The following is a 25,024-nucleotide window of genomic DNA, read 5'->3' on the forward strand; positions in this document are numbered from 1 at the left end:
AGTGATTTTTTTCCCTGTTTTATCCTTGTATGCATAATGTGCAAATAGTCAAAAGATGCTGGGTGCTTTGTGGGGCTTTATCGCAGTGGCTGTAGCAGTTTTGGAGAAGTCCCTTATTGTTTGCACGCATGCATGGGTAGATCCTGTGTCATAACGTCACACAGTATTTAACATTGCACTGACATATCAATATAGACAGATTTTTAAATGGGAAAAAAAAAGGAAACGTGTTTCCCCCGATATTTATCATGGTGTTATCAAGGCAGAGAATCTCTTTGATACGCAACAAACCTACATTTTGAGTATAATGTATTGGCTCAGTATCTGAAAGCATTTTTGGTACGTAAAATACAGCTTTTCATAAAGTATTTGGAAAACGTTGCTTTCCTTTTGCAGTCAGCTTCCTATCTGTTACATGCCAGACTCTCTAGCAGTATCATTAATGTCAGCAGAGGAGAGCATTTTTGAATAATTTTGATTAATGTAGCCTTGAAATAACCTTTTTAATTAATGGTACCTTAGCTTTAATTTTTACACTTAAGTAAACGTGATTCCAGAATAGGGCAATACAATTAGAAAGGTAGAACCAAAGAACGAAACAATTTTTTATTAAGATTTGGCAAGGGTTTCCGTTCATCTGTGTACACTGTGAAGTTTCACTTGTTCAGCTGCCTCTCAGCCCGGGATGTTACGTGGGAAATGATGAACATAAAGCTTGAGGTGAGGCCAGCGGAAGAGGACTCCTGCCTGTAAGCACTGCTATGAGCACATTGTATTAAAACCCTCAGTTGGAGAAACTTATGAAAATAAATATAGGAAGATATTTTTCTTGCTTCTCCTGTACCATTACTGCTCCCTGTTGGAGCTTTCAATATTTTTGTGGCAAAATGTCTGGATGTCTGTATTGCAGAGCAGTTGTTTTTCTGTTGAACTGTAGACCTTTTTATTTTTTTAATATAGAAAAAAAAGCTTACTTATTCCCTACAATTTTTAAAACAGCTTTAATCTGCTTGAAGCGGATTTTTTTTTATATAGTTTTTACATTTTTTCATTCAACTCATTTCTGACAGTGAGCTTGGTTTCAGAACCAGGGTGTTTAGACAGAAGTAGGGGAAGCTGTGTGGTTCTGCCTACAGAAGTTGAAATGAGGGATTATACAGCTCCTTTGACCTGTAATAAGGATCCTCAGGGGGAAAAAAAAAATTCAACAGGTATTACAGAGTGAAAATATCTTTCTTTGCGCTTTCACGGGACAGGCTTTAAGGCAGGCAGCTGGGGTAACATAGGTAATCCAGACCCTGTCACTAGACGTAGGTGGGTAAGGTCTCACTTCTAGAAGGAATTAGTTGCCGGTATCAGTAGCCTGCACTGCTCTTCACTTAACAGCCAACCAGTCTGTGCCTCTCTTTCTTGTCTGTTTAGTTCTGTCAGTGGTGTGCTTCAAGTTTCTCTCTTGCTTTCTCTTTTCTTTTATTATTTGGCAGTACGTGCTATTTGTGGGCACAGCGTTATTGCCCAGCAAGAAGTCCAATTGTGGTTAAGGTTTTGATATTAAAATGGATTATCTAGAAAATAATGCATCAGGGAGTGGGTCTTAGGGTTTTTCTATCAATTCTGAAAAAAAGGCTTGGATGTTTTTTGCCCTGACAGGGTTGATATAAGGGAGGGGGGGAAAAAAAAATTCTTGCTCTTAATAGCAGGTCACATCAGGAGTCATGAGCACTAAAATACATATGGAGTTGTTATGGCATAGGAAATCTTTTACATGAGGCATAAGAGGCATAGTTAATACTTTTTTTTTTTTTTTTTTTTTTTTTTTCTGACACACATTGTGGTGGAATACGTAGCATTATCACCAAAACTTTGCAAGGGCCAGTTCTTAGGTCTTTGGATTCCAAAGCAGAGGCCAGTGCACAGGACATCTACAGTATCAACATTTGGCAAACAGTGGAAACGTTAATTGGCCAAATTTGCAGCATTATATGTATTGAGTAACAACAATATGATTTTAAAATAGCAAACAAATGTTTTGACAGTAATCCGGTGTTAACTTTCCAGATGATCTACGTGACACACACCGTTTGAGCCTGTTCCTGCTGCCTTCTCAATAGATATTCTTGCCCTATAGACCCAATTCTGAAAATCTCCGTTTATGTAGGATTTCATTTTGTAAATTAGTAGTTCATAAATGTTTCTGTTAGGAATGGTTTTTGATATTTGATAATGGGAACAGCTGGGGCATCTTGCTGAGGAAGAACAGCTACTTCTGCAGACAGCTTTGTGAGCAAAATCCTTCCTGTTCCTTCCAGCACTGCCTGACCTGCCAACATTTTGTCAACCATCTGCATGGAATCTTTGAAACGCAGTTTGAGGACCATCTCTTGTTTCATAGCTTGATCAAATTATAACTTCCTTATCAAGAAAATATTTGTTTATTGTTCTGTATAGGATATACGATGAAAATTTTAAAGAATCCCTTTTCTGTAGGATCTCACTTTCTTTATGTTAGTTTGAAGCTATCAAAGTGGGAATTAGTAGTGTAGTCTGTCTTAATCTGCATGGAAAAGTTCATATAAATTGTGGCTATTTAGATGAAGAAATGCTAGAAAAGTCCTTGAATAAAATGCTGTACCGATCATGTGCTGCTGAGACTCTCCAAGCACAATTTGCACTTGGGCTTAATTCCAAACTGTTAATGTGAGCTACATAAGCCAGTAAAGTGATGTAATATAAAACAGATTTAACCCTATACGTATTGTTATCCTACCCTGAAAGAAATATTTGTGTTAAATCATCTAAGCCTGATTTGTTAGGTTTGCTGGCTAATTATTAAGATGAGGACAAGCTCAGGTGGCCAAGGTTATATCTGAACCCCAATATTTTTCTGGCTGGTGAGAGAAGGAAACGCTGCTCAGCTGTCAAAGCGCTGGGGCTTGCATTAACGGATCAACATGGAGCGTGTAGGAAGATGGAGGCAGCGCAGTCTGCTGTGATTAAATCACTTCAAATGAGTGTTGTTTTTCATGAGGCAAGGAAGGCAGGAGACCAGCACGGCTGAGTAAGGACCTCCTGGTCGAACGGAGGCGCGGGAAGGAAATGCATGCAGTGAAACCAGGGGGGGACAGAGGGATGCTGCCCGGACGTGTAGGGTTGGGATCAGTAAACGTGAGGCACAGTTGGAGCTGGATTTGGCAAGGGATGTGAAGAATAGTAAGGAGGACTTCTACAGGTACATTGCTCAGAAAGAGAAGATTAAAGAAAATGTACTCGCCCCCCCATAAATAAACAGGAGAACTAGTGACATGAAGGCTGAGATACTCAACAATATTTATTTTTTTTTTTGCCTCAGTTTTCACTGGTTGGTTGTCCCTCTTCCCACATCTCTCTAGTTCCTGAGCCTCAAGGCTGGGACTGGGGGAACAAAGTCCTTCCCGTGGTAAGAGAAGATCAGGTTTGAGACCACCTGAGGAACCTGAACATCCCCAAGTCCACGAGACCCAACGAGAAGCATCCCAAGGTCCTCAGGCAGTTGCCTGATGTTGCTAAGACACTCTTCATCTTATTTGAAAAGTCGTGGCAGTGAGGTGACGTTCCCCAGTGGCTGGAGGAAAGGGCATAAGGCTCCGGGGAGATTTTATTGCAGCCTTTCAGCGCTCCAAGGGGGCTTCTGAGACAGACTTTTTACCAGGGCCTGCAGTGACAGGAGAAGGGGCAACAGTTTTAAACTGGAAAAGTAGATTTAGCTTGGATTTAAAGAAATTCTTTACAGTGAGGGTGCTGAGTCACTGAAGCAGGTTGCCCAGAGAGGTTGTGGCTGTCCCATCCCTGGAGGTTTTCAGAGTCAGTTTGGATGGGACCCCGTCCTTTATTTTGGAGGTTTTGCGATCACGGAGAGTATTTCATGCGTTACTTTCTTCAGTGTTTCTGTAAAACCTCAAGGGTTTCTTTTAAAGTGAAAGTGAATGTTGTAAATGTGTTCATTTAAAAAAATAAACTCTTATTTTCTGCAAGTCTCTATATAATTGCCTTATACTTCTCAGTGACACATTTGTTGTTCAAATCTTTGAATTTAAACAAAAATGATTTGCATGCTGGCTTAAAACTAAAAAAATAAGTGATTGAGCAACTACTCCGTGGAAATTGAAAATTTGAAACTACTCTTTTTTTTTTTTTTTTCCCTTTGCCTTCCATCTGTTTGGAAAGTTATTTTCATGCAATTACATCATTTAAACTTTACATAAGGAATAATTGCAAATGATTCCTGTGTGATTCTGCTTTTTGTTGCCAGTATTGCATTCTCTTTCACCGTTGCTTCGGGTGTCTGCTCAGTGTGATGTCTACATTGCCATCTATTGATGACAGTAGAAATGTGTCTACAGGCATTGGGTAACCAGTCGTGTTACTGAGTGATGTTGTTATTTCGTTAATAATACAGACTCTCAGATTGTGGGAAAAAAAAAACCCATTTTGTTTACGTGAATATGCAAGAAGGAGTAAATGGTATAAAATGAGAACCAGCCAGTAGAGGAAAGAATAGTCATCCTTACCTCCCCCCGTCCCCAATTTATGTACTCCAGCTGACACACTTGCTCTGTGCCAGGATTAAAATCCATGTTAAAACACCAAAACTAAAAATGAGATGAAATCTCTTTCATTTTAACCGCTCAATCTGCATTTGTTTTTTTCCTGTGTCTCACCGTTAATATTGATGGCTTTATCTTGCCTGTAGTTCGAGGGTGGGGAGGGATATGAGTAAAGACAGAGAACAACTCTCCCAGTATGTTAAATTTTATTTCCAGAACTTGTGATCATAATTCCTGTAGCAGTGGTGTTGCTTTATGGCAGTGGTATATATTTGTGCCATCCTGTAACTGTAGATTTCAGCGTAACATATTTTTTTAAGTGCTCAAAAAGAGAGCTATTACAGTTTCTAGTTGGAATTGTTGGTCTCAGAATTTCTTTTGTTGTACAAGCTACCTAAGGTAAGGCCATATATCATTAAACTGAAGACATCGAACTCTTTGTCTGATGGATGTTTTCTTTGTAGGCTACAGAAAGTGAGATGGGAGACGTTGATTTAACGGGTCTTCCAGAAGCACCTGTAGACTCTGAAGATGAAGAAGAGGAGGAGGATGAAGATATTGACAGAACTTCAGATCCACTTCTAGGGCGAGATGTTGTACGAGAGTGCCTTGAGAAAGAGCCTGCAGATAAAACTGATGATGATATCGGTGAGGAAAAAAAAAAATCTTTATGTAAAATTGTATTATGTTACATCTATAAGAGAAGCACATCTGAAAACTGTTTAATAAGTTAATATGAAATGTATATCCTCATAATTATGAATGATGCCTTCCAGAGATCACTTTGCTCTAGTGATACTGTTAATTGAATGATTTCTTCTCTTCCTATCTGGGAGAGTATTTGTTCTGAGAAACGTAAGTATTTAAAAAACCCCAGTCTTAAATGCTGAAGTCATTGTATGTGTTGCGAGGGAGGGATAGGTAGCAAGGTAATTTTGATTGCCTGAAACTGTTGAATTAGTTATTAAATGTCAAAGGCAATATGCCATTACTGCAGTGTAGGTTTACGGAATTGTAAACCGGAAAACATTTAAGATGAAAATAATTTACTGCAATATTTAACTGGAAATTGGCATTAGTTTAATAGTAAAATTTGCGTTATGCCGTACTTCAGATGACTTCTCTAAACACTTGGAAAATCGTTTCATGTTCCTATCAATCTTGTAATTACTGTACTGTAAGGGTATTTTTAATTTTTCTAAACGTTTGAAGCTGAAGTGCTTTTACTCTCTAGCCAGGCTGCTGCTGGGAGAGGTGGTCAGAGCACCATCAGGCTTGCAGAGCCGAGCTCGGGTTGATGATGACAAAATGCATAAGGGGCTCGTTTAGCCACAGGCTCTAATGGGGATTGTAACACCACTGAGCAATTTTTCCATGAATTTAACTGAGATTTAATATATCTGTGGAAGGTAAGGTATCTAAGGGACCCCTGGGCCTTGCAGTCTTCATACCGATGTTTCCTTTGTCTAACAGAGCAATTATTGGAATTCATGCATCAGCTCCCTGCCTTTGCAAACATGACGATGTCTGTGAGAAGGGAACTTTGCTCAGTGATGATCTTTGAAGTAGTAGAGCAAGCAGGAGCCATCATACTTGAAGACGGCCAAGAAGTAAGTTATTGCTTACAACACAATTGGGTTCTGTAGGTGCTGGATTAGCAAGGGCATCTGGGGGTGAAGGGCTGGAAAACCTGTTTCCCATCCCTGCACCTCTTCCACACCCGAAAGTTAGAGAATTCTTCTCTCGCTGTGACCTATATACAAAATCCCCAAACCTTAGCCCATCCCTTTGGGAGTTCTGCCTGTGTATCACTGCCTTGTTTGAGACTTCAGTTTAGCCAAGTAGAGACATAAACCAGCATTCAGTACGTTGTTACCGGGTAAGTGCTGATGTCTCGAGGAGTTTATTTCAAAGATTATTTGTGACATAGAAGAATTCATCATTTCCATTGGTAAAACTCTCTTATACTGTAGTTTTTTTAAAAGACTGACACAGAGGGGTATCCTTGCCCAACAACGTAGGTATTACACATGTCTAAATTAGGAGCAGTTTCCATAAACATTCAGTGGGAGGAGACAGATGTTCAAATTAATCAGGAGGCAGGCTCCCATCATAGGTGCTGTGAATAGATGTCTTGAAATCTGTCTGTCCTTGGATCGAGATGTCTGCAATGGCCGTGGCAGGTCATCCCTCCAAGAGGACCAGGTAGCCCCTTGACTCTGGTGGTGACCAAATGGGTACCCAGGGGAAGGGTGTTCAGTCTCACTACATGGTATAAATACATTGAGGCAATTAGCCCGCTGATTAAAAAAGCAATCTGTTCATCAGCATTCCTCCCTACTGAATTAGTTCTGAAATGAATGAAGAATGCTGAAAAGCATTCTTATTTCCAGTCATCTTTATTGCTTGCCTTACAGTGCGCATTTTTAGTGAACTAAATGTTGCAAAACCGTGGTGACAACAAACTGGAGACTGCAAGAATAAGCCTTTCTGAGATAAGAGCATTGGAACAGCTTATGAAAGTTGTTGAATTATCTTCACTTTTAAAATTTGATTTTACTTCTTCTAGCTCGATTCTTGGTATGTTATTTTAAATGGCACGGTGGAAATCAGCTATCCTGATGGGAAGAGTGAGAGTCTCTGTATGGGAAATAGTTTTGGGATTACTCCCTCTCTGGACAAACAGTACATGAACGGAGTGGTCAGAACCAAAGTAGATGATTGTCAGGTAAGATTACAATTCTATACAACTACCTCGTATTTTTCAGCATCTAATAAAAGCAAACAGACTACTTTCATCTTAAGGCGTGATCTTTGTTCCAGGAGGTTGGTATTTTGTGGGCCGGGGGGGGCTCTGCTGATGTTGGGTTAGTTGTACACGCTGTAGTAGCTGAGATTTATTTCCCACACGGGAACTTCTGCTTTGTGCTGAAATGTAACCTTAGTCCCCCCCAGTCGTGCTGGGTATGTGACTGACATTCACTAAACCCAGAGAGATAGAAAGTACCCACTTCCACTTCCTACAGGCTTTGTCCTCTATATGTTTAGCCCATTCAGACAACGTTTTGGAAATGTGAGAAGGTGACCGGTTCTCTTTGTCTTCTATTTCTAACTTGTTCTCTCATGTAACTGGACAGAACAGAGTGGGGTTGGTATCAAACACTGTGCTCTTGTGACTGTTGAAGCAGCCCAGTGATGGGGATACTTCCATGTTTGGGGTATTTATTAACAATCCCGTGTTGTTTGGGGACAGTTTGTATGTATAGCCCAGCAAGACTACTGGAGGATTCTGAACCACGTGGAAAAAAACACTCATAAAGTGGAGGAAGAAGGAGAAATTGTTATGGTAAAGGAGCACAGAGAGCTGGATCGCAGTGGAACCAGAAAAGGACACATAGTTATCAAGGTGAATTTCTTTCTATGCTTTCTATTAGTCTATTAAACCTTTATTTATTAGTAATAAATAGAAGTTCAGTTTGAATCTGGAACACATACTCAATTTTGTCTGTCCTGGCTCAGAAAAAAGTAGATTGGAAGGAATTTATATTATTTTACAAATTTTTACTTCCATTTATATTATTTTACAAATTTACTTCCATCTCCCTCCTCAGCACATCTATTGAGTTTGTATTGGGAGCACCCTTTATGCATCTTTATGTATCGACCTGCTTTTTGTAATCTGGAAGAAGAACTTAAACTGTTTTATTAAAAAGAAAATCAAGGGAAGTTGCTATTTGTTTTAGCCAGCTATTACCTATGCAAAAATGTTTGGGCTGAGATGTGCGTGAAGATTTGAGTTCAACACGTTAGTGTGTTTTCTCTTGAGTTTGCCGTAACTGAAACCCGAAAAGGAATGATGCTGTTCACAGGGTTTTATGTTAAGATGCTCTCTAGACAGAGGTAGTGCTGAGAGATAACAGTTATTTTTCGAATTTAATTTTTAAGGCAACACCCGAGCGACTCATCATGCACTTAATAGAAGAACATTCTATTGTGGATCCAACCTACATTGAAGATTTCCTTTTAACGTACAGAACGTTTCTAACAAGCCCTCTGGAAGTTGGAAATAAACTCTTGGAATGGTTCACAGTGGACAGCCTCAGGGATAAGGTTGGTTTGCGTCTGAGAGATTAGTATTTCTGGTGAAAATGTCTCCAAATTGATTCTTTTTTGTATTACTGATAAACTAGGATTATGCTCCAGCTATGCTGTATGAACAATTTTAAAGCAGAGCATTCTCCCCTAGGATGAAGAAAGGGATTCTCCAGCGTGTTGTATGCATATAGCATACTATCCTAAGTTAGGTGTGATACAGCTTCTCTTCCACAGAATGAGAAATACTGTTTTCTATTTAATTTAAAGATGCGAATTCCAGCCTCTGAAATCCTTTTTCACCAGAAATTCAGAGAAACGGTATTTGTGATTTCTTGAACATACCGTCTTTCTTTTCACAACAGGATTGTGCTTGGCGCCCATAATTTTCTACTGTAGAGCTTTTGGGGTTTGGAGCACATCTTGTTTGAGCTGCTTATTACGAAATTTGTACTTAAAATTAACTGCTCGAGACAGGTGCAGCTGATAAAAATGCTTCCATAAATCGAACCAGGTTCAACTCTGTGTAACTCTGTGCACATACACATGAAAAATGTTCATAGTCTGGAACTTGTATCCCTGTCCCATTTGTTGAAAATTACGGCAGTAAAATTCTTAGCCAGCAGTTTTATGCGTTCTAGCTTTGAGCTGAAGGAAACCCGACAGACTATCAAAACCTTGTATTTTTTTTTTTTTTTTGCATAGGAAATTGTCTGGGGTCTTTTGCTGTGGTTACAACTTCTCTTACCTTTTTCCATGCTGTTCATTTTGGCAACTACTCTTTTTTTTTTTTTTTTTAAGAAAAGGAAAGTAAAACAGAACTGTCTCAGCAAAGAAAAAAGAGAATTGTTTATTTTTAGAAGAGAAACTGCTATAGACTAACCTCTTTTTATAACATGGATGGATAAAATAGTTGTCAGGCTGACTTTGTCATGAATGGTAGTTAACTCTGTAGCACGTACAAAAGCAAACTGAAGATTTAACTAAAAGTTCTGAAAATAAAGTTTTTTGTTATCACAGTGTACTTCCTAGACCTTTAAGGAGATAATTAGGATGCATCAGAAAGCTAAGTTTTATAAAAGGCGTAAGGGAGAGTAACTGAAGATGGATTTGTGCATCAGTAGCTGCTGGGTGATGTAACCAATTATGTATTAAAATGTTTGATTTTTTAATTTTTCATTTATTTCCACAAATAGAGGAAAAGAGAGAAGATGATTTCAAGTGTAAATGTCGTCGTCTTCTGTTTGTTAGCAGATGCAGTAATATGCTATTCTGCCTTGTCCTTGTATTCTTTGCTTATAGATTAAAGCTTATAGGAGAAGAATCATAGGTACCTTTATATATATATATATTTTTTTTTTTTCCCCTCCACAGGTTACCAGAGTGGTCTTACTGTGGGTGAACAATCATTTTAATGACTTTGAAGGAGATCCTGCTATGACTCGATTTCTGGAAGAATTTGAAAAGAACTTGGAAGATACGGTAGGAGCAAAAAAGAATGACTGTCATACTTTCTAATATTACACATTTTCCAGCGTGTTACCAGTGACTAACACATTGTAGACTGCAAGTCTAGCAGTTAATAAATGGCTTTTGACATGGTCATGTTTGTTCTTAAATACATATTTACATATAAAGGCCTTATAAAATAGTACTCATCGCACTCATTTGTGTGTTTTTGCATTACTGCAGAAGAGGACGAGGTTTATTTGGCAAGATCGTGGCTACATGGCATCAAAAGTCCCTTTTCTGGCATTTGGGGTGTTTTTCACAACTGTTTTTCCATTTCTGGTAAAAGAAAGATTGTGTTCCATTTTGTCTCTTCTGTGTTACAGAAAATGAAAGGACATCTCAGATTGCTGAATATTGCCTGCGCTGCCAAAGCAAAATGGAGACAAATTACCCTGCAAAAACCTTCGAGAGATTCACCACTATTTTTCAGCCTCCTTGGAGGAAGCGACAAGGGTTTTGGTATTTTTGTAGAGACTGTGGAAATGGGCAGTAAAGCAGCAGAAGCTGGACTTAAGCGTGGTGATCAGGTAAAAAGAATAAAGTTCACTTATAATATTCTGGTTCAACCGACTGTGGTGTTCTCAACAAAAAGACAACGCTCTTTAATGAAAGCAAACGACTGGCCAGTATTCCCTTGTGAATGCCACAGTTCAGCTTCAGTTTGCAGGTGTTAAATGGGTTTCTATTAAGTAGTTTTCAAAATATTTAACATTTAAATGTTTCAAAAACGTAATGGTAAAAGAAACCAAGTTGTGGTTACTTTAGGAAACTTTCTGCTCGGAGATACGGTGAGGTTGAGGCCATCAGGTTGTTTTGTTGGGTTGATTCCCACCTGTGTGAGTGACCTTGGTTCACTGAGGCTGGTGGAATGGTGACAGCTCACACCGGGTGAAGATGGGATATTTGATGGAACACCAGCTCTGCAGTTCATGCGTCACCATTTCTGATTTGGGGGCAGTTCCTAATTGCAACAGTGTCATGTCGTCACAGATGCTTAATTTGTTTAAAGCATTTATCAGGTAGACATGGAGATCCTGGCTTGTTTACATGATAGAATTTAACTGACATGATGAAAATGGTTATTTTACGGGGAATGTTTTCATTCTACAGCTGCTGTAAAGACTCCTGGAAAGTTCTTACTGTGACTTGTATTATCACCTTTGTAAGTCTGTCAAACAGTTGTTCTACAAATAATCCAATTTTCATTTCTTCTTAAAGATAATGGAAGTAAATGGACAGAATTTTGAGAACATTACCTTTGTAAAAGCTCTGGAGATCTTAAGGAACAACACTCATCTCTCCATTACTGTAAAAACGAACATTTTTGGTGAGTAGCCTTTATATGTGATGTATTCTTGTGTATGAGAAGAAAAGCTGCAGTCTTTCTGGCGTCAGAAGTGCAATCAGATTCCACCTTTTTTTTTATTTTCCAACGTGCTCTAGGAGCGAAAAGTTGTGCAGAAGTCTCCTCGTTGCGCCTCCATTTGCTCGGATGAGTTCTTGGGTGCCAGGGGCTGCACGTTGAGCGGCACAAAGCCAGCACAGCCAGCTCTTTACTCCCTGAGAAATCCTCAAGTGACTGCTTAAGCGGCTTTAGTGTCCCTTCATGTGATACGGCTGAAAGAGAGCCAAGGGATCTGGGCCAAAATGTTTTTGCCAAGAAACAGCAAAAATGTGAAACTGCGCTTTCGTAAAACTTTTTATAATGGCTGTAAGAACGATAGGATAAATTGCCTTTATATCTAAAATTGAAAAGGGGATATAAAAAGCAGTATGACATATAAATGTTGGCTTTTAATTGTCAATGTGAATATAAACACATAAATACCTCTTTAAAATCTCAGTCAAACCATCTGTTCTTTTTCCATAATCCTGTTCGGAATAACCATAGCTACAGAAAGAACGAGACTGTGCACAAGACAGCTCCTTCCTCTGTAGTTGTATCTGAGACATTCTGATGGTTTCCTCTTCTTATTTTCTTCCTCCAGTTACCTGCCCTTGTTCACTACTGATTTTCTTTTCGATTATTATTTTCTGTTTATCACTGTGCAGGTAAAAAGTTTCAAAATCCTAGCAGTTGCTTATTAGCATAATTCCAAAAAAAAAAAATCATAAAGCAACCACAGTAACTGGTGGTCCTGTGAAATGACATAAAATAAAGTGTAACTGTAACTGAGACAGTGATAGATTGTTCATTTGTATTATAAATGTAAGCAACATACATCTATGAGTGGATTCTAATCTCTTCGTGCTCGCTGATATAATTTCAAGGTGATTTCTCTAATGAATTTTAATGAATTCATGTCTTGAAGCTTTTTTTCAATGGTGATACTTATTATCCTGTCTTTTTAATTGAGTGCTAAGTGATGCTGAACAATGAGCTGTTCCCGTTCTTATATTTGAATCTATACTGAGAAGGCTTGTAGCCTTAAATTTTTTACGTTACAGAAATGTGCAATTTGACCAGGACTTTCTACGCAGAAAAAGTCCTGGTTGCCTTGCTCATAGGGACAATTGGAGTAATTTGCTCTGTAGTGTTCTGCCTTCTCCCAGTATCGCTGTTTTTTTAATAGAAAATACTGAATTTCTGACTTGAGTGATGGAAAAAGATTTGGAAGTATTTCTAAAAGATCTTTAAAAACCAGTTTGTATTGATAAAACAATTCCCACATATTTTTTTCCCCCCCTTTTTTTTTTTTTTTAATGTGGGAAGGAACCCAAGGAACATAAACACTATCTTTTCCATGGAATTATGTCTTTGGGAATGGCAGTGTTGGTGGCAGACTGGCTTAGTTTGATAACTGCAATAGGAAACTTGATGCAGCTCCTGTTCTAGTAGTATTACTAAAAGCAAATAAAGGCAGTTTTGGAAAATATCAGCCTGTCTTGCAGTTATTCTTGAGGAAGCATCTGCACTCCATTACCTAAAAGATGCAGACAAAAGAAGTCATTAAATACATCGAGCTGATTGCTGTGAAGGCAGGGTTTCCTTATTTTCTATCTGGTAATGGTAGACTAGGTCTGTTAAATTTGCTGTGATATGTGCTAATTTCAAAAGTAGGTAGGAGAACTCTGTGATGTGGAATCTTTAATCATTTTCATTGAACACTGAGGAATTACTCTCCCTGCCAAGGTAATCAAAAGCAAAACTTAAGTGGGAAAAGATCCACACCCTTAGAATCAAAATTAAAATGCAGTATACCGCCTGGTTTGTAACTCTTTGGTTCGCTTTTTCTGCAGGGCTATGGGAAGCAAAAGGTTTGAGGGGAAATAAGAATTTACTGTCAAGTTTTGAGCTTGCAAAGGTAAATCACAGTGATTGTGTCTTCTCTTACAGTGTTTAAGGAGCTGCTCTGCAGGATAGGACAAGAGAAGAATGGAATTCCACATATTCCAAAAATTGCAGAAAAGAAAAACAACCGTTATTCCATCCCAGATATGCCCGGAGATATGGAACAGATGTTTCCCCGTGAAAAAGGAAACAAGAAACTGAAAGCAAACACTGTATCTGGTGGGAGAAACAGAATCAGGAAAATTTTAGACAAGACCCGCTTCAGCATCTTGCCTCCAAAACTGTTCAGGTTTGTCACACTCTTCTGGTCAAAAATTAGTTGTTTCTTTTTAAGTTGTGATATTTTAACTGCTCAGTATTTGCAGTCATTATGTCCATGTTGCTTATGCTTTTTTAAAAAACGCAGCAAACCTGACCTGTGAACGCAGAACAAGACCAAAATATCTCTCCTCCCCCAGTGAACGCTTTCCAATAGGCTTTTCCTCTGTCCTTGTTTTGAAAGCCTGTCTACAGCATGTAATGAAAACATCCGAGTGCCGTTATTTTTCTTAGTTTCATTCATCCCAAGGTGTAAATATAAGGAGCTTAGTGCCCACGACTGACCCAGGGTTGTTTTGCAGTGACGGCAGCGTGAGCCAGTCGCAGGACGACAGCATCGTTGGGACTCGGCAGTGCAGGCACAGCCTGGCCATCATGCCTATTCCAGGAACGCTCTCCTCCAGTAGCCCGGACCTGTTGCAACCTACCACTAGCATCCTGGATTTCTCTAATCCTTCAGGTAAACCCAGCAGCATTGATTTCCTGTGCAGGCACCTGGTTCCAGGGGGAAGATGACATCTTTTATCAGCATCAGACATGCCACGTGCCATTACCTGCTTATCCTGTGGCCCTCACAGGTCCAAACTGGAGATTTCCAGAAAATCCAAACTGCCTGAACCTCTCTTGCCTGTTTTTTTTATACTTAGATTGTGACACTTTGATTGTTTTTGCATAGAAATGCAAAACACTTAGTGTGACACTTAGTTTTGCATAGAAATGTGTTTTGCCACCTCTGAGAGTCTTTGATTTACTGGAGTTGACCAGAGCTCTGGTGGAAGCACGTTGTCCTTGCCTGTACCTTTCTCTTCGGTCATCTCCTCCCAGTACTCCTGGTGATTTGACTTCTCCACCAACCATCTTTGAATATATATTCCAAGCAGTATTGTGGATAGAATAGGACTGCCACGGTACCAACACAGTGCTATTAATGTTTAATGTTTTACAAGCGTTATGTGTATTTAACTGTATGTCTCAATAACCGAAAAGCGCTTTAAGATGCGTAGTCTGAGCTTTCATTGCTGTTACTGCAGGAATACAGTTTATGGGGTGGCTGCAGGAGGCATTTGTTGTTATATGCAGCTGCCTGTAAACATGTCAAATCAGAATTATGTTTCCCTATTTAAAGTGTAAGTTCTGTGCATAATTATATATTCTGTAAAGTGCCTTCTGGCTATGACTTATGTTTATGTAAACTTGCAGATTTCCCCTTTAAAAGGGATGTACACAGATCTATCCTATCCATAGCAAAAAAGTTCCCTTTTTGCTGCAAATCCAGGTTCGTGCTGTCTGCATGAGAGCTACACACATTCCCTCAGAATTTTTCTTTAATGTTATACAAGTTACTGCATAATACGAAATGTGGATAACTAGTCCTTCTTACCTTTACTTAAAGTTTACTATAATAAATGTACTTTTTTGAATGGCAGAGAAAACCAAAATATTTCTGACCGTGTACTACATACACTTGATAAGTTTTGTAAACATCTAAATCTTGATTTTGGTGTTGACACAGTTCTTTTCTTTTTTTTTTTTTTTGCTGCCCGCAGCTGTTGGGTTTTACTGTAAGTATCCCGATGTCTAGCATCCTGTAGACCTTAATACTGCATGGCTTGCCTGTTAAACTTAACACTTTCGTACGTTGCATTGACATAGTTATTACTCTTAGGGCATTAGGTAGTCCTGTGCCCTGCAATATTCCCTTAAATAAAACAAATCCATAGGTTCTCTTTATGGGCACGGAGCTGTACTGAGGCTGATAAATTTTATTCCCCTTTCTGCCACCGACACACTGGATGACCTTTGGCAGGTCACTTTGCTTCTTTGTGACCTTCCTTTGAAGGATTGAAGTTGCTCAGATCTCTTTGATAGAAACTTTTAGATGATAAAGTAGCTTGAGATTTAGTTTGTTCTTCTGTTGGACTCTGTATGACTAAACTTATGTGCATGCAAGCTTGAAATGTGTTTTGTGTTATCAACACCTGCTGAATAATGCATAAGAAAATAATTGTTACTAATATTTATTTGCTTAAAAGCAAAGACCATGCAGACAGACATGTGCTTGTAATATAAGTTTCCCTCACCTGTCACAGGTTACGCTAAATTTTGGTTGCATGGTGATTTTTGTTTTTTATTTTTTCCCCAAAAATTACATTTCAGTTTTTGGTTTTAAACCATGAGTATGTTCTGTTTCATAGGTGTGTTGATAACAAGGTCGAGATGTTTGCCTCTTCTATTGATTTCTATTGATTTTTATGAGTGCAGGCATTTCCCAAACTGTTCAACGTGTCATTTTCACCACTCTCACTCTGAAATAAGCATGTAATATTAATTTATTTTATGGCTCCCATTCACGTATGCATGAAGCTTTTCAAATTCAACTAGTCCCCTACCCTTAATGAGACTATTCTGCTAATGTGGTAGTCATCATCACGGAGCTGTTAGTAGAATTAGTCAGAGAGCAGCGAGAGAAGTGAAGGGCTGGGTCGGAGGCTGTTGCTGTACCAGCAGCCCTTCGCTTCCCTGCCTGGGAATCTCTGATGCAGGAGTTAGTGGTACATCTGCCCCGTGGGGCTGTGAAATGCTGCAGGCTCCGAGGAGGTGGCTGAGGGCTCAGCGAGGTTTTAGTCTTCAGAGTTTAGGGAGGGGAAAACCTGGGCTTCCCTGAGTTTTAAATTAGTGTGCACTCTGACTCTTGACATTTTTTTGCAATCAGTTTTATTTTGAAAATCAAGCCTTCTGTAATAATTAATGGTGCGAATTATTTCCAATCATCAAGCTGTAGATTAAATGTATTTCTTTAGAAATTTATTTCCTGCTGTAGGCTGCTTCAGATAAAGCTGTTCTCTAATGCATTTATAATACATAAAATGTGCTATAAATAAGTACGCTAGCCAAAGAATTAACTGCTGGCAGCAGCTTAGTTTGCTTCAGGGTGAGAGAAGGAGTGTAAAAGTGTGCAGCTAGTTATGGGAGCAACCAAATCTCCTTTCCTCCTCCCGTCCCCACGCCCTCGATGGGTTCCCATCCCCGGGAGGAGAGCCCTGGCACACGGCTTGATTCTGGGTCTCACAAAGACAAAAGAGCCAAAGGAGAAACGATGCTGCCAAAAAATTTTGAGACGTGCTGGGAAGGACAGCGTGCAGCTTAGTAATAGATCTAGATGTCTTGTATTTGGCTGTGGACATGGGATGATGAAATAATTGAGTTGTGGAAATGCAGAGAGGAGTCCTCTTTTTTTCCTTTTGAAGTTGAAGGAAAAGACTGAATGGTTTAAGGAATATTTATCAAGGCCAGCATGGCTTTTTTTTTTTTTTTTTCTTGCTAGCTGTTTTTTTTTTGTTTGTTTGTTTTCTGGCTATCAATTGAGACAGTAAATGACCTCATGGCATTTCAGTGGCAAAGTAACTTCGCTCATTTAAGGTGTTGCTCTGTTATTTTAGATATTCCGGATCAAGTAATAAGAGTTTTCAAAGCAGATCAGCAGAGTTGTTACATTATCATCAGCAAAGACACTACAGCAAAAGAGGTTGTGAGTCACGCCGTCCACGAATTCAACTTGACGGGAGCCCCGGAGACGTACTCCCTCTGTGAAGTGTCTGTCAGCCCCGAGGGAGTCATCAAGCAGCGGAGGCTCCCAGATCAGTTCTCCAAATTGGCCGACAGGATTCAGCTCAACGGACGGTAAATGTGCCCTCGTTTTGATTTTGGTTTGGATTTCTTTGCCTTTGCCTTTTAGGATTGAAATGTTTGACAGAACCATTGGGGAGTGGTGTTTTAATTAAAATAGATGGGTGTCTTTTAGAAGAACAAGCAAGTAAATGTCGGTAGCTTACACTTCCCTCTCCTCTTTTCTTCCTTGTTTCACCTTCCTCTTCTGCACCCAAAACTCCCCTCCCCAAAACTGCAGCCAGCTTGCTTGATGACAGCTAAATTTAACAGATCACGATAATTTACAGAGCGGCTTAAAAAGAAAAAAAAAAAAATCTATTTATTCTGACACTTTCCACATGTACTTCAGGATTAAAGCACACAATTAATTTCTCTCTCGATGATGTCATGTCGCAATGAACTAATATTAAACATCCATTTTTATGTAAACTGTTATGAATGTTTCTGAAACGTTAAGTGCTTCAGTTTTATCTGATGACCTGATCCATACCAGAAGAAAGTTTATTAAGTAAAGAATTCTTTAGTTGTCTTTGCTAGGCAACAGAGGGAATTTATGAGGAATAAACTTCTGTATATCTGAAAGTGATCTGCTTGGGACCGTGGAAATCAATTTCCCAGATACACTTTCATTTGCTGAATGCTGTGTGTTTTATGTAAATATTGATATGCCGCTAAATTTATGTCAGAAAGCACACTAAATTGGCGTAAGAAATGGAGAAATACATTAGCAATAGATTTCTGAAGACTAATGCCCATTTAAAATGTTATTTCATTGCTGAATTTACAAATGGAAAAGTAACCGACCTTTTTCTGAAGGTGAAAGCTGCAGCCTGTTATGGACTAGAGTACAGAAAATGTTGGCAAAGAGGTAGATTAAAACAGCTTTTGAAATGTTTGTTTTTTTTCTCCAGTAGCGGTGGTATTTTGTACTAGTTAAAGTACAAGGTTATGCTGTCCCTTATTGCCTCTGTCTTTGCCTCTTACTCTGGGTTGTCAAGAGCAGCATGGAAATACTCTCCCGTAAGCACCCCTGTGGTGTCGGTAATGTCCCCATTGATTGGTGTAGTTCAATGTCCTTGTGTTCACAAACTCTCTGAAGAGCATCTCTCATGTTTTATTGTGACTCCATTTATTCTTTAGGTATTACCTAAAAAACAATATGGAGACAGAGACCTTATGCTCCGATGAGGATGCTCAAGAGCTACTGAGAGAAAGCCAGATTTCCCTCCTACAGCTGAGCACCATCGAGGTCGCCACTCAACTTTCCATGAGAGACTTTGAGTTGTTCCGCAATATTGAGCCGACGGAATACATCGATGACCTTTACAAGCTGGACTCCAAAACGGGAAATGCTCACCTGAAACAGTTTGAGGACGTCATAAATCAAGAGACGTTCTGGGTTGCCATGGAAATTTTAGCAGAGGTCAACCAGCTCAAAAGAATGAAGATTATTAAGCATTTCATTAAAATTGCCCTCCACTGTCGAGAATGCAAGAACTTCAACTCCATGTTCGCCGTTATAAGGTAAAGTGCTTCCTGTTTGTCAGACCTGATTTGTGCTGTCAAAGGCAATTCCGTTAATCTAAACGGAAAGAGAAGAAATTGGTATATCCTGAACAGATTACCGGGGGTGCCGGGCGGTTTTAAGGGAATTACCAAGCTTTTGTAAAGCCAGACTGTACGAACTGACGTATTGTCACTGCCGTCTTCTCCTTCGTCAGCCTCAGAAGTTCAGTCTCGCTGCGGTGGTTGATGTGACTGTCTCTTAACTGTTACCTAGCAGGGAGAGGAAGATTTCCACAAAAGCTTTGTTTGATTGATGAATTTCAGAGCCTGCCTGAGCATTTCTGTCATTTTCTGTGAATCTGGCACCCAATTTCCCTTTTTTTTTTTTTCAGTCATTGTTACTTTTTCAGTGTGCACTGAGTCATATCTGTGATGAGATTACTTTATTTCTTCCTTTCATTGTAAGAACTTCCTCAAATCATTCTTGTTTTAGTTAAATTTTCCTCTTCATTCTTTCCTGTCATCTGCTTGCTTCTCTTTTTTTTTTCTCTTCATTTGCACATTTAGACTTTCTCTTCTGATTTATACTAGATGCTGCTACTTTAACAGTGTGAGTTCAGCGTTTCCTTTACTTGCATTTATCTCACACCCAGTTTAAGGGGGAAAAAAAAAAAAAAAAAGGCGCTGTGATTCATCAGACAACGATCTGGATTCATGCTGTATCCCAGCACTATCTTTGAAAATAACATTTTAAAATATTTTCTTCCATGCCTAGCCAGGTTATCAAATGGCTTCTGTTTAGTCATACATTAAAGAATTAATGAATTTCCTTAAAGGGTACCGGGAAACCATTGGAGCTGTGGCTACTCATTACATGGTGAATACACATGTGGATACCGAATCTAATTTTTATATTCTGCTCCCTAATTTCTCATGGTTTATTGTAGGTGGAGAAATGACTCTCCCTTCCTGCTTCTCAGTTAAGTCTAATCAGGCCATGGCTGAAGTGATCTTTGGTGAAGAGAAAAAAAAAAAGGAGGCAAATAAATTAGCTTTTGTTTCACCCTTATTTCCAGAGGAATATGTTTTTGTTAGCATGTGCCACAGGGGTTCTCTTTCTTGCTCTGCCTTGCATTGCATATCAATACGATGCCATATGTGTCATGAAACAGGAGGATAACCATCCTAATGTGGCATGTAAAAGGGGAGCTGTGTGGTGGCATATGTTTGATTTTTCACATGAGAGAAGGCTTTGTTTGTGGTTTAACAATAGCACGAAGAGAAATGTGGTTTTTTTTAAAAAAAAAAAACACTACCAAAATAAGGGGTTTTTTTAAGCTTTCAGAACGAGGAAAAAAATCTTTTTAGAATAGCGAATTCAGTAATTGTATGATTCTGGATTGATTAATGAGTGCTGGAGAATATCACTTTCCAGGTCTGCAGCTACAAGGACTCTGCAGCCATTGCAAAATTTTTTGAGCAAGGTTGGTGACAGATGATGATAAGGAGGAAGGATGTATTTAAATTTATATATATATATATATTTTTTAATTTCATCCAGATAATTCTGGATATATTTTTACTCAGTGAGAATGAGGGCACAATAACAAGTTTTAGCATATCTGCTGCTTCTAATTCTCAGTCTGTTGGTGCTTGTTTACAAACTCTCCATACACAAGTCTTGCCACTCTTTGCTTGGGATAAGCTGGGCGCTGTTCTCGCTTGCTACCCTAGCCATGTATTCACCTCACTAATTTTTCAGCCTTTTTATCCTTATTGTGGTTCTTAAATTAAATGTGCATCAGTCCTGTGTTGCGGCAGGATGGTTTGGGCAGGGCAACGTGAAATTTGTGCCCTGTGAGTAGGAAGCAGTCGCACTTTTTACAGTTCTCTGAGCGAGCAGCAGAGGTTTATTGTGATGGAACTTGCAGCCTGGCCTTCAGCCAGCTTTACAGTTAACCTTGTGAAAGCTATTTTCCATCCTTAAAACAAAAACCCCAACCCTTTACTTCCTTATGAAAGGTAAATGATTCTGCTGACAGCTAATAATGGAGTGTATCTGCCTTGCAGCGGGTTAAATCTAGCACCGGTGGCACGTCTCAGAGGCACTTGGGAAAAGTTACCGAGCAAGTATGAAAAGCACCTCAGAGACCTTCAAGATCTTTTCGATCCGTCTCGGAACATGGCAAAATACCGCAACATCCTCAGCAGCCAGAGCATGCAGCCTCCAATTATTCCGCTTTTTCCTGTTGTCAAGAAGGATATCACGTTTCTGCATGAAGGTAAAGTCAAACAGAGAGAAATAATAAACTAAAACATGGAATATGCTTCAGGCCTTTCTTCAGTGGTCTGGGATTCAACAGATGTTTCAAAGAAGCTGCCACCAGTGGGATGCTTTTGATGCGTCCTTTGTCGGAGTAAAATAAAATAGAACCCTAGACAAAAAATAAATGCGTGTTTTAGTCTTTTAAAACCACTGCTTAATCTGTCCTAAGGTTTAGGGTGGAAGAGTAGGTGAGTGTGGTCACAGTTACTACTGGTAACTACTTCAAATATACTTCTCTTACAGAAACTTGTTGCTGCGATGTTTCTAGGTTTTTGTTCCGTGTTGTGGCTTTCAAACAGCTACGATGATATAACACCTCCTACTCCTGCTTTCAGCATTTTTCAAGGGTTTTTGTTTAAACATTTCCCTTTTTTTATTCCTTATACACAAAGTTCTGTTCACAATCGGTTAAGGTTAAGCATTTCCAAATATGCCCACTTCTTGCTTGTGATGTTTCAGAACAATTTGAACTAATTTCAGAATGTGAATGCTGTTGAAGTCAGTTCTATATTTATATGATTTTAACATCTATGTCAGTGAGTTTGGGCATATTTCATTCCTTTTCCCTCCTACTAGTACTTGTTACTTTAGAAATAGATTACAAAGAGTAAGTGGGCCTGATTGTCATTTGTGTTTTGCCAGAGTTTCCTGGTTTTTTGCTATTTTGCTTAAAGCAATTTTGTTGATGGAGGGACGAGGAGGGTGATGTGGGGGTCTTAGAAACACCTTTCCTATTAAAAAAATATTCCTTACTCTTTTTTTTTTTTTTTTTTTTTTTTTCCTCTTCGTGTGTATGTGTTTCCATTATGCAGGAAATGATTCTAAAGTGGATGGCCTGGTAAATTTTGAGAAACTCCGAATGATTGCCAAAGAAATTCGCCAAGTTATCAGAATGACCTCTGCAAACATGGATCCGGCTGTAATGTTCAGACAAAGGTGTGCAATTTAGAAAGACAGTAGGATTGAAGGTGTCTCAGCGTGGGTAGGGGTCTGGGTTTGTGTGTGCATCACTACGTTAATATTTCATTGTGTAACTCACCATTGACATTCACCATCAGAACCACAATCTTTATCAAGTTAGGGCAGTGCAGTTGATGTTTCCAAGACCTGCTTTTAATGACTACTAAAGCAATTTGTTGTCTTTAAAAACCGAAGAAGAATAGGTTCTAATTTTAACCATTCATATTTTTGCTAAATAAAAAGTATCGGTAGAGTTTTGGGAGAGGTATAATATTAGGGAGGAATTCATATATATATATATATATATCTATATATATATATCTGTATATCTATATATCTATATATATATATCTATCTCCAAAAAAAGAACCTAAATCACCCCTGTGTAAAACTGAAATGTTGCTTCAAAACGAAACTCCACTGATAACACATTAAAACCAAACAAAATATTTTTTTATATGTTCTAAACACAGCTTGCCCCACCTACATAATATTTGATAAGTTCAGGCTGTGAGCAGGTGGAAGGTGTTTTCTTGTTTTAGTTTTTTTTTTTCCTGATGCAAAATAACATCAGGCTCTGTTTTAACAAACTGCAGCATAAAAGCACCACGACTTCTAATCTGGTGCTGATTAGCTCCAGCTTCTATTTAGTGGAATTAAATAATTTCCTGCATCTGTTTGCTTCCCATGGCTGAACTAAAAGCATCGGCGAGTCCGCTGTGATCCCTGCACATCCCTGCCGAGAGCGGGGTGGTTGCCTGTCCTTGTGCTGTTAGTTTGCCTCTCAAACAGACAAAAACCCTTCAGGATGCCCTTCAGGTGAGGAGTTGGTGACGAGGTGATGTCCTGTGCTGTGTCACTACACGGATTCTACTTCAGCAAAAAGCCAGAATAGTCTCCTGAGGCATTTTGTTACCGGTGTAGTGCCCGCAGCAGAGCTCCCTGAGCACTGTGGAGGGAGCTTAAGGGGCAGTTGCTTGGGTGGAGCGTGTTTTGTTCAAGCCCTAAATAAATTCCAGTTGATAGCTCACCTGTGCATCTGGAATTATCCCCAGTTTAGGGATCAGTTACATCTGTGGGGTGGAAGGGGATAGCGGGTGCGTCTGTAAGAGCACAGGGAGGTGGTTCTCACAGACCGTCATCGGTCCTGCCTGGCTTTTGTTTTCAAGGCTGACTATCAGGATAAGTGTTTTGTTTAAAATCAGTCCGGTCGAGGTTTGAGACGAAAATAACAGACGTCTTGATCATGCTGATTAAAGATGGATTCGTTTCAAAGTGGAGATTCACCTCCCTAGTATTGGATTTGAATTGTCAAATTTTCCTTTTTAACGTAAACAAAAAGCTACTTACTGTTAAGTTATGATTTCTTTTCAGAAACTTTGGCATTCACAGATGAAATCAGTCCATAAATAAATTTTTCCAGATGCCCTGTGCACTTTCTAAGACCTAATGAAGTCTGATCATTCAATGAATTTAATAGTCAACAGTTACCTTTAGTATGTCTTTCAGAATTACAGAAGGCGTTTTAATGACCGTAATTTAAATTATGCACGCTGACATAAAATGCTTAGGCATCTAATATTAAAGATAGTGCAAAGATTAAAAGAAAATAATTCCATGTTTTCACATCATTTATATTCATTTTCATTGCCTGTGGTGTTTGATCTATCAGTTTGTGTTATGAAGCACCAATAATTGCTTTTGAAAATTAAAAATGAGCAAGAAGGGATGTTTGTTAGTGGTAACATGAGACTTGCTAGCAAGTTCATTACCGATTAATATAAAGCATCTAGTTTTTCCGCGTGTATTTGGCAACTAGCTTGTTTTCCAGCAAGCAATCAAGAGAAAACAACATCATAAACTTGAGTACTGATGATGATTTCTCATATGCCTACTGCAGTCCTAATGCAAAGAATAAATTAATTTAATCACACTTTCTGCAATATGAATAAGTAAAGCAGTTTCACTCACTCCGTCAAAATTGAATTTGACTTATGGGAAATACTTAGCGAGAAAATTTAACGCGTGTTTGGTTTGTAAATTCATAGGTTAAACTTAAAAATAAACAAAAAAACTGATAGATGTGCTTCCATTTTGAAGTATTTGAACAAGTCCTGCCCTTGCATTCCATTAAAACATTGTGTTATTGTTTGAGAAAAATTTTGCTGTATAGAAATTTTTTCTTTTCTGTTCTTTCCTGTCTACATCTTTCTTCCTGACTCTCAACTGTTTTATTTTTTTTTTCCTGTGCTTTTCTGTTCAAATACATGCTTCAATGTATATGGCTCTTGCTTACAGGAAGAAGAGGTGGAGAAGTTTGGGGTAAGTGTAGAGATGAATGCAACTAAGATAAATAAAGATTATGCAACTCTTAACATACTGCATCCTCCTCGTTAGTGCATGCATCTGAAATACAGCATGCATTTTATTAACCCTGCAATACATATTTTTTTGGAAAACAGGAATGAAGGGATTACAGTCAACGTTATCCTGCAGCTATAAAAGTTCTGAGTTGCTTTTGTGGACAAGTTGTTTGAGTTTTGGCTTTATGCATTAAAAAAAAAAAAAAAAAACCAAAACCAAAAAACCACCTGCTGTGCAGTTGGGAAGGCAGAGTATTTGGGGAAATAAATAATTTGCTTTGTAAGATGTAACAGAAGAGTTTCAGTCATTCTGCTTTTTAAACGCTAAGGATGCTTTGAATTATGGTGTATTATATATGATAATGGTATAGTAATTTCCCCCCTGAAGTTTGAGTTCATGCTT

General features: G+C 38.8%; 1 protein-coding gene across 1 annotated transcript in view; it reads left to right on the forward strand.

Moving 5' to 3' along the window:
- The first annotated feature begins 5,051 nt into the window (after positions 1-5,051).
- The window catches only part of RAPGEF6 (Rap guanine nucleotide exchange factor 6), a 41,422-nt gene continuing 21,449 nt past the window's right edge, over positions 5,052-25,024 (forward strand). The window contains exons 1-16 of the mRNA XM_026858319.1: positions 5,052-5,231; positions 6,057-6,193; positions 7,153-7,311; positions 7,837-7,989; positions 8,529-8,693; positions 10,050-10,157; positions 10,511-10,714; positions 11,406-11,514; positions 13,525-13,768; positions 14,100-14,257; positions 15,345-15,359; positions 17,238-17,478; positions 18,607-18,990; positions 21,043-21,254; positions 22,111-22,234; positions 24,557-24,580. Of these exons, the coding sequence (XP_026714120.1) occupies positions 5,063-5,231; positions 6,057-6,193; positions 7,153-7,311; positions 7,837-7,989; positions 8,529-8,693; positions 10,050-10,157; positions 10,511-10,714; positions 11,406-11,514; positions 13,525-13,768; positions 14,100-14,257; positions 15,345-15,359; positions 17,238-17,478; positions 18,607-18,990; positions 21,043-21,254; positions 22,111-22,234; positions 24,557-24,580 (2,606 nt within the window). The 5' untranslated portion in view covers positions 5,052-5,062. The remainder of the gene's footprint in view (positions 5,232-6,056; positions 6,194-7,152; positions 7,312-7,836; positions 7,990-8,528; positions 8,694-10,049; positions 10,158-10,510; positions 10,715-11,405; positions 11,515-13,524; positions 13,769-14,099; positions 14,258-15,344; positions 15,360-17,237; positions 17,479-18,606; positions 18,991-21,042; positions 21,255-22,110; positions 22,235-24,556; positions 24,581-25,024) is intronic.

The sequence above is a fragment of the Athene cunicularia genome (assembly GCF_003259725.1).
Source record: "Athene cunicularia isolate RWA chromosome 13 unlocalized genomic scaffold, athCun1 chr13_part1, whole genome shotgun sequence".
Lineage (NCBI taxonomy): Eukaryota > Metazoa > Chordata > Aves > Strigiformes > Strigidae > Athene > Athene cunicularia.